The sequence below is a fragment of the Suncus etruscus genome, chromosome 11, assembly GCF_024139225.1.
Source record: "Suncus etruscus isolate mSunEtr1 chromosome 11, mSunEtr1.pri.cur, whole genome shotgun sequence".
Taxonomy (NCBI): Eukaryota; Metazoa; Chordata; class Mammalia; order Eulipotyphla; family Soricidae; genus Suncus; species Suncus etruscus.
The window spans coordinates 69,670,640-69,680,711 of record NC_064858.1 but is presented as its reverse complement, the minus strand read 5'-3'; the positions used below and the strand labels follow the sequence as shown (position 1 = coordinate 69,680,711).

At 37.5% G+C, this 10,072-nt stretch overlaps 1 protein-coding gene across 1 annotated transcript in view; it reads left to right on the top strand.

Annotated features, from left to right (window-relative positions):
- Positions 1 to 276: 276 nt before the first annotated feature.
- OTOGL (otogelin like) overlaps positions 277 to 10,072 on the top strand; it is a 156,867-nt gene continuing 147,071 nt past the window's right edge. The window contains exons 1-3 of the mRNA XM_049782954.1: positions 277 to 355; positions 1,423 to 1,462; positions 2,418 to 2,466. Of these exons, the coding sequence (XP_049638911.1) occupies positions 277 to 355; positions 1,423 to 1,462; positions 2,418 to 2,466 (168 nt within the window). The remainder of the gene's footprint in view (positions 356 to 1,422; positions 1,463 to 2,417; positions 2,467 to 10,072) is intronic.

Here is a 10,072-nt window from a genome sequence, read left to right as displayed (position 1 = left end):
GAGAGAGAGTGTTCGGGTGTAATTAAAACCAGCTCAGGTAGTCATGCTGCCCTGCATTATTAATGGGAGGCTCAGCAAAAAAGATTGCCTGCAAGTGCTAGAGCCTCAAATGCTGTATGTAATTTGAAAGCTGTGAGTTCCTTTTCAAATTATTTTCTTGCAAAGTCTTACTATAAGAATTTGAGCACTCTACAGATAGAGTTTACTTCTAAGATGCCATCTTAGATAGGAAAACTAGCAATTTGGTTATATTTCAGGAGAAAAGGCTACACTGAAATGAACATTGTGAGAAAACTCAATTTAATGATACCTTGGAGTATATTCTTGCTTCCTACACTGCTGTTCTTATTACAAGGTAAGAACTTAAATGAAACATTTACCTAATTTTTACTGTATTATACAATCTATTGCAACTGATAAGAGCATTTCCCCTTGAATAATCAGGTATTTTGAAAGCATTGGAATATATATGTATATATATTTATCTATAAGATATTTTGAAAGCATTGGAGTGACTATATATGTGTATATCTAGAGAGAAATAAACAGAGAGGGGAGAGAGACAACTAGACTATCATTTGAAAATTTATAATAAAGAAAAATTTTCAGAAATATTTTTAAATATTTTCTTTAAATTTGAAATAAGACATTTATTATAATATACAACCTGACTAAAAAAACAGATAATGTTTTCTCTTCAAAAGATGAAAAATGTTGCATAATTTAAATATAGAATAGTTAAACATTTCTATATCCTCCAAAATATAAAATTTGTTCAATTAAATTTGTTCAAATATCTGATAAAATTTTGTTCAGTAATATATTTAACATTTTGAGTTATAGATTTTCGATTATTTTATAACAATTTTGGTTATACACTAATAAAATATTTATATAATAATTTATTTAATTTTAGTCGTTAATTGTTGAAAATGGCTGTGTTTTGGAGTTTGTAGGAGAAGGGAGAGAACCGATTTAATATAGAACATGGAGTAGACATAGATACTATATTTTAGTAGTAAAAGAAATTCAAAAATTTCACAAAGTTCTGAGAACTGAGGGGATCTTTAGAGATGAACTCTTCTACTGCCATCGTTTTGATGTTGGTAGTTAATTTAAAGATTGGCATTTAGTTCATGATTAAAACTTAGACCTCCGACTCTTAGTATTGGCTATACAATATTACATGTCTATGTATAACTGGGTACAGTGGTTCTTATTTCTTAGTTATCACTCCAATATTTCACAGGGAATTTGCTAGTCAACATCTCTAGAAAATGCAAAATAACTAGCCCAAAAACACTGGGTGAAAAAGAATAAAAAGAATAAAAGAATTTCTTTAATGATCATAATATAAGTCCAAGATATTTGGATAATTTCTCCTTGTTTTTATGTTGACATGTTCATATGTTTATCTGACAGGATATGTTTGCAGGTCATCTATCTTGATGAAGACATCAGAGTGAGTATTTCATTATTTTTAATTATCTATAACCATGACACTAATGAGAGCCAACAAAATTTAGCAGATAATTGATTGTATCTGAGTTTGAAAAAAAGAAATTTCCACAAAATAAGGACATAAGATATAATTCTTTAAAACAGTTACACAAATTATATTTTTAAAAGACATTTGTTACTTTTTGAAAGCAGAACTATTTCTTTTCATTTCAGTTATTAGTGGAGTTTTTGGTAGTCTCCAGTGACTATAGACACTAAGGAGATATTACTTTTACTTCAAAGATGTGTAAAGTCATTATACTTGATAATTAACATGTCATTGTTAACACAGATTGTTGATTATGCCTTTTCTGTATCTAAGCAAAGAGTAAAATAGCTCCTAATCATAAAAATTAGAAAATTATTGCACATTAGAACATTATTATTTTTACTTACACAGTAAAAATACTGTTTTTGAACTAAACTGTTTACTAAAAAGCAAAATTCTAGGTATTTAACTTATAGATCAAATTTGGAATGTTTACATTAATACTAATTTATTTATGTGCCCTTTCTGTCAAGGAAAGAAAGAGAAGAAATTAATATTATGTTTGAATAAAGTGAACGCGCTTCTGGCATAAGGCACTTTTACAAGTTTTATGAAAACATGTTGAGAAAATATCAGGGATATTGTTGCTACAGTATTAGATGATTATTTCTCTATTTGCAAGTTCCTTCCTAAAATTCTGCTTATATCAGCGACTGAAGAAATTTGGGGACACTCTTGGGTTTTGTAAAGTGATCCACACCACCTCCCAAATCTAACCCCTCTAAAAGGGTTTAAATGTTAAAGCAAGAAAGACCTCTTTGATAACATGATGGAAATCAGGAGGAAAACACCAGCTGTCTCTGGGGAAAGACTTGTTCAGCTTGCCCAGGGGCCTTTGTCTATACAAGTTCTTTTTGTTTCTTTCCAGAAACGGGCTTAATGAAAATCGACAGAAAAGAGCTCATTTAGCAGCACAGGTAGGTTATGCCTCAGATGGAAAAAGGGGCAGAGAAATAATCCATTCTGCCTTGGAACTCTGCTGTCACTTCAACAATGGCATCTTTGTGGAGGGGAATAAAATGCTAAAAAAAACAAGTCAGGGAGGAGGAGGAGGAAACACCTCAACTTCGCTTCTACTTCTTTATGACCCTCAAATTGATACTTAGCTTCTAGTGACTTCCTGGTCGACCAATATCCATCATGTATCTCAGGCACTGCTAGATAGATTGTTGACATTTGTTGGATACAATATTATTTATTTCCCCCAAATTTTAATTGGTTTAAAAATAAAGTATCATATCAGGACAATGAAATAGAATAGATACTAACAAATAGGGACCAAATAAGTTGTCAGTGACCTGAACTAAGAAGAAAAAGGTGCAGCAAAAGCTTTTATATAGCTTTGTACTTCTCCGTGAGTTTTCTGGTGACATAGCTTAGCTTTGGAATATTGGGATGACATTAAATTTGAAGAGGTTTTAATTTTATTTTTTGCCTAGGCTTCTTTGCTTGAGGGTCATTAGATAACACAATCACAGGATTCCCCAAATTTGTGATTGGCATGTTTCAAAGGGTAAATTTTTACAAATATTTTCCCATAAAAGATTCTGACTCAATCAAAGACATTTCTTGGGAAAGTTAAATGCAGTGAGTATTTAGTTAACCAAAGGTTTACATATTTAAAGAGGTTTTGGTCCAACAATGGCTTGTTGTCAACTTCTACTAGAATTTTAAATTTCTTAATTTTCTGGGCCACACCAGCTGTGTGGTTTACTTTTCACTCTACTCAGGGATTATACCTGGCACACTCAGGGAACTATATACTGTGCTGGCTCTCTAATCCAGGTCAGCTACAAAGTTTAAGGCAAGTGCCCTGCCCACTGTATTATCTCTCTGGTACCAACAACAATCATTTTTTAAATGGATTAATATATATATATATATATATATATATACTTATGGTACTAATTAAAAAAATAAAGACATATTTGATAGACTCTTGCACTAGGAATGGAGATCTCTTTTGTGTTAAAAAGGGAAAGAATTGTCTATGGAATGGAAACTTTTATTTTTTATCATATCTTTATTTAAACACCATAATTGCAATCATGTTTGTTGTTGGGCTTCAGTTATAAACAAGAACACCTCCCTTCACCAGGATAACCTTCCCACTACCAATGCCCCATCTCCTTCCATCCCAACACTCTGCTGATATTCAAGACAGGCATTCTATTTATCTCACTCACTACTATTGTCATAATTGTTAGTGTAGTTATTTCTCTAACTACACTCACCACTATTTGTGGTAAGCTTCATTTCTCTATTGTCTCTCTCAGGGTATTATTAACATACTGTCTTTTATTTTTCTTAAATCCCACATATGAATGAGACTATTCTGTGTCTATCTCTCTCCCTCTGACTTATTTCACTTGGCATAATAGTTTCCATGTCCATCCATGTATAGGAAAATTTTATGACTTCATTTTCCTTGAGACTGCATAGTATTTCATTGTGTATAAGTACCACTGTTTTTCCTTTTTCTTTTTAGCCACTCATCTGTTGTCGGGCATCTGGGTTGTTTCCAGATTCTGGCTAGTGTAAATAGTGCTGCAATGAATATAGATGTGCAGAAGACACAATATTTGTATTGTACTTTTGTGTTCCTAAAGTATATTCATAGGAGTGGTATAGTCGGATCATAAGGGAGTTCAATTTCCAGTTTTTTGAGCAATTTCTACATTGTTTTCCAGAAAGACTGGACTAGATGGCATTCCCACAGCAGTGAATGAGAGTTCGTGTGTGTGTGTGTGTGTGTGTGTGTGTGTGTATGCGTGTTTGAGTGTGTTTGAGTGTGTGTTTGTGTGTGCATGTGTGTGATGTGTGCCAGTCTCTGTGGTATCATTGTTGCTTTGATTTGCATTTCTCTGATAATTAGTGATGTGGAACATTTTTTCATGTGCCTTTTGGCCATTTGTATTTCTTCTCTGAGAAATTGTCTGTTCAATTCTTCTCCCCACTCTTTGATGGAGTTATATGTTTTTCTCTTGTTAAGTTCTGTCAGTATATATCTTAGATAATATCTCTTTGATGAGTATTGGGTGAATAGTTTCTCCTATGGAATGAAAACTTTTCAAAAGGTGGTTTTTGAGTGCTGAAATATTTATGTATCCTGTTAAGAGATAAAAATTGTTTTTTTTAAGAAATTTTTTGAGACTTGGGGGCCTCCCCAGGCATCCCCTGACGGCTTGCCTCGGCTGAGGCGTGTCTCGCTGGGGCTGTGAGTTTTCTGTTGGAGTTGTGGATTGTGCTGGTTTCTTTGCTTGGCAGACACTTGGGGGCCTCCCCAGGCATCCCCTGACGGCTTGCCTTGGCTGAGGCGTGTCTCGCTGGGGCTGTGAGTTTTCTGTTGGAGTTGTGGATTGTGCTGGTTTCTTTGCTTGGCAGACACTTGGGGGCCTCCCCAGGCATCCCCTGACGGCTTGCCTCGGCTGAGGCGTGTCTCGCTGGGGCTGTGAGTTTTCTGTTGGAGTTGTGGATTGTGCTGGTTTCTTTGCTTGGCAGACACTTGGGGGCCTCCCCAGGCATCCCCTGACGGCTTGCCTCGGCTGAGGCGTGTCTCGCTGGGGCTGTGAGTTTTCTGTTGGAGTTGTGGATTGTGCTGGTTTCTTTGCTTGGCAGACACTTGGGGGCCTCCCCAGGCATCCCCTGACGGCTTGCCTCGGCTGAGGCGTGTCTCGCTGGGGCTGTGAGTTTTCTGTTGGAGTTGTGGATTGTGCTGGTTTCTTTGCTTGGCAGACACTTGGGGGCCTCCCCAGGCATCCCCTGACGGCTTGCCTCGGCTGAGGTGAGTGTTTGGGGGCCGGAGTTGCAGATCAGGCTGACTGCTGGACCCCTAGGCCCGGCAGACATTTTGGGACCTCCCCCAGCCTGCATCAACCTGGGAACTTTGACCTGATTCAGCATTAATCTCTTCAAGGCGTGTCTCGCTGGGGCTGTGAGTTTTCTGTTGGAGTTGTGGATTGTGCTGGTTTCTTTGCTTGGCAGACACTTGGGGGCCTCCCCAGGCATCCCCTGACGGCTTGCCTCGGCTGAGGTGAGTGTTTGGGGGCCGGAGCGCGGCCGCTCCGCTGCGCTTCGCGGCCGCGCACTCCACCTCGCCAATGAGTACCACCACAACACGTAGAAAAACCCACAGCGTAAGCGAGACAATGGGGAGACTACGCAGACCAACTTCAACCATAGAGAATGAAGATGGAAACTCTGATGACCCAACAACGACCAACTACCTAAGCAGTCTTTCAGAAATGGAGTTTAGAGACGAAATATGGAGGTTGCTATCAGATATCAAAGAAAGTATAAATCAGAGCACTAATAAAAATCAAGAGAATATGAAGACAGAAATCAGAAAACTCCAAACTGAAATATCAGATCAGATAACAGGTCTGAAAAACTCAATAGACGAATTGAAGAACATAATGGATGAGTTTTCCAACAGGTTAACAGCAGCTGAGGATAGAATTAGTGCTTTAGAAGATGAGATGCATAACAACTTTACACAGCAGAAGAGATTAGAAAAAAACCTCAAATCAAATGATCAGACAATGGAAAATTTACTCAAAGAATATGAGAAGATGAAAATAGAAGTCTTTGATAAGCTCAACAGAAACAACTTCAGAATCATTGGAGTTCCAGAGACCCAAGAAGAAAATCTTCAGGAAGAATCAATGGTTAAGAACATCATCACAGAGAAACTACCAGAGCTAAAGAAAACATGTGACCAAATCCTGCATGCCCGAAGAGTACCAGCTAAAAAAGACCCCAGTAGAAACACCCCAAGACACATCCTAGTCACCATGATGAAACCCACCGATAGAGATAGAATACTGCAAGCAGCAAGATCGAAAAGGGAAATTACATTCCACGGAGCATCCTTGAAATTTACAGCAGACCTGTCACCAGAAACACTCAAGGCCAGAAGGCAGTGGTGGGACGTAGTGGCAAAACTCAATGAAATAAATGCTTCGCCAAGAATATTGCACCCAGCAAAACTAAGTTTCAGGTTTGACGGATGTATACACGGCTTCACAGATAAACAACAGCTCAAAATCTTTGCAGACTCAAAACCAGCCTTAAAAGAAAAACTGAAAGATCTACTCTAAAAACAAGACAGAACAAAAAACACACCAAACTTCTACACAAAGATGGCAATAAATCCCATGACAATTATTTCTCTCAATGTCAATGGACTAAATGCACCAGTTAAGAGGCACAGAGTGGCGAAATGGATCAAAAAACTGAAGCCAACCTTCTGCTGTCTACAAGAAACACACCTGAATAGTCAGAATAAACATAGACTCAAAATCAAAGGCTGGAGGAAAATCATTCAAGCAAACAACACCCTTAAAAAAGCGGGGGTGGCCATACTAATATCAGATGACACAAACTTTATACTCAGAAAAATTGTAAGGGACAAAGATGGATATTATGTACTAATCAAGGGATTTGTACAGCAAGAAGAAATCACTCTCCTAAACATATACGCACCGAATGAGGGTCCAGCAAAGTATTTAATACAATTGTTGACAAATCTGAAGAAGGATATCAATAATAACACAATAATTGTGGGAGACCTCAACACAGGCTTGTCAACACTTGATAGGTCAACCAAATGGAAACCCAACAAAAATATACTAGACCTGCAAAAAGAAATGGATGAAAGAGGCCTAGTAGATATATATAGGGCACTCTATCCTCAGAAACCTGGATACACATTCTTTTCCAATGTACATGGATCATTCTCCAGGATAGATCATGTGCTGGCACATAAAACATACCTCCATAAAATAAAAAAGATAGACATTTTGCAGGCTGCCTTTGCTGACCACAAGGCTCTGAAGTTAGATGTGAACTGCAAAGGGACACAGAAGAAAAAATTTAACACCTGGAAGTTAAACAGCCTCATACTCAATAACCAGTGGGTCCGAGATGAAATCAAGGAGGAAATCAAAAGGTTCCTGGAAACAAATGACAATAAAGACACAAACTATCAGAACTTATGGGACACAGCAAAAGCAGTACTGAGAGGAAAATTTATAGCTTTGCAAGCACACATCAGGAAGGAAGAAGGAGCTTACCTGAGTAGCTTAATGACACAGCTAATAGAACTAGAAAGTGCTCAACAAAAGGACCCAAAAATAGGGAGACAGAAGGAAATAACAAAGCTGAGAGCAGAAATCAACGAAGTGGAAACCCAAAAAACAATCCGAAAGATCAACGAAAGCAGAAGTTGGTTCTTTGAAAAAATAAACAAGATTGATAGACCATTGGCAAAACTCACAAAGCAAAAGAAAGAGAGAAACTTGATAACGCGTATTAGAAATGAGAAGGGGGAGATCACTACAGATACTGCAGAGATTCAAAGGGTATTCAGAGAATACTTTGAGAAACTCTATGCCACTAAATATGAGAACCTGGAAGAAATGGATAAATTTCTGAACTCATATAACCTTCCACGGTTGAATAAAGAAGAGGTAGCATATCTAAACACCCCCATCACTATTGAGGAAATTAAAACTGTAATCAAAAATTTACCCAAAAACAAAAGCCCAGGCCCTGATGGATTCACGAATGAATTCTTTCAAACCTTTCAAGAGGAACTACTACCAATTCTGGCCAGGCTCTTTTATGAAATCGAAAAAACAGGAATACTTCCAAATAGCTTTTATGAAGCCAACATCACCTTAATACCAAAACCTGATAGAGATGCTGCCAAAAAAGAAAATTACAGACCAATATCCCTGATGAACACAGATGCAAAGATCCTCAACAAAATCCTGGCGAACAGGATCCAGTGCCTCATCAAGAAGATCATTCACTTTGATCAAGTAGGTTTCATCCCAGGAATGCAAGGATGGTTTAACATCCGTAAATCTATTAATATAATACACAACATAAACAACAACAAAAATAAAAATCACATGGTCATATCAATAGATGCAGAAAAAGCATTTGATAAGGTTCAACACCCATTCTTGATTAAAACTCTCAGCAAGATAGGAATAAAAGGAACCTTTCTCAATATAGTCAAAGCCATCTACCAGAAGCCAGTGGCAAATATTATCCTCAATGGAGAAAAACTAAAATCCTTTCCTCTAAATTCTGGTACAAGACAAGGCTGTCCTCTCTCACCACTCCTATTCAACATAGCACTGGAAGTACTTGCTATAGCGATTAGGCAAGAAAAAGATATCAAGGGAATTCAGATAGGAAAGGAAGAAGTCAAGCTCTCACTGTTTGCAGATGACATGATACTCTACTTAGAAAACCCTAAAGACTCTACCAAAAAGCTTCTAGAAATAATAGATTTGTATAGCAAAGTGGCAGGATACAAAATTAACACACAAAAATCAATGGCCTTTTTATACACGAATAATGATAGGGAAGAAATGGACATTAAGAGAACAATCCCATTCACATTAGTTCCACACAAACTCAAATATCTTGGAGTCAACCTGACTAAAGATGTGAAGGATCTATACAAAGAAAACTACAAAACACTGCTCCAAGAAATAAGAGAGGACACGCGGAAATGGAAACACATACCATGCTCATGGATTGGCAGGATCAACATCATTAAAATGGCAATACTTCCAAAAGCATTGTACAGATTTAACGCGATTCCTCTAAAGATACCCATGACATTTTTCAAAGAAGTGGATCAAATACTTCTGAAATTCATCTGGAACAACAAACAACCTCGAATAGCTAAAGCACTCCTTGGGAAAAGGAATATGGGAGGCATTACTTTCCCCAATTTTAAGTTGTATTACAAAGCAACAGTTATAAAAACAGCATGGTATTGGAATAAAAACAGACCCTCAGATCAGTGGAATAGGCTTGAGTACTCAGAGAAGGTTCCTCAGACATATAACCACCTTGTTTTTGATAAAGGAGCAAAAAATCCTAAATGGAGCAGGGAAAGCCTATTCAACAAGTGGTGTTGGCACAACTGGTTAACCACTTGCAAAAAAGCGAACTCAGACCCCCAGCTAACACCATATACAAAGGTAAAATCCAAATGGATTAAAGACCTTGATATCAGAACTGAAACTATAAGGTATATAGAACAACATGTAGGTGAAACACTCCAGGACATTGAGACTAAAGGCATCTTTAAGGAGGAGACAGCACTTTCCAAGCAAGTGGAAGCAGAGATAAACAGATGGGACTATATTAAGCTGAAAAGCTTCTGCATCTCAAAGGAAATAGCGCCCAGAATACAAAGGCCACCCACTGAGTGGGAGAAATTATTCACCCAATACACATCAGATAAAGGGCTAATATCCAAAATTTACAAGGTACTGACAGAACTATACAAGAAAAAAACAACTAACCCCATCAAAAAATGGGGAGAAGAAATGAACAGACACTTTGAAAAAGAAGAAAGGCAAATGGCCAAAAGGCACATGAAAAGATGTTCAACATCACTAATCGTCAGGGAGATGCAAATCAAAACTACTATGAGGTACCACCTCACGCCACTGAGATTGGCACACATCACAAGAAAGGAAAACAAGCAGTGCT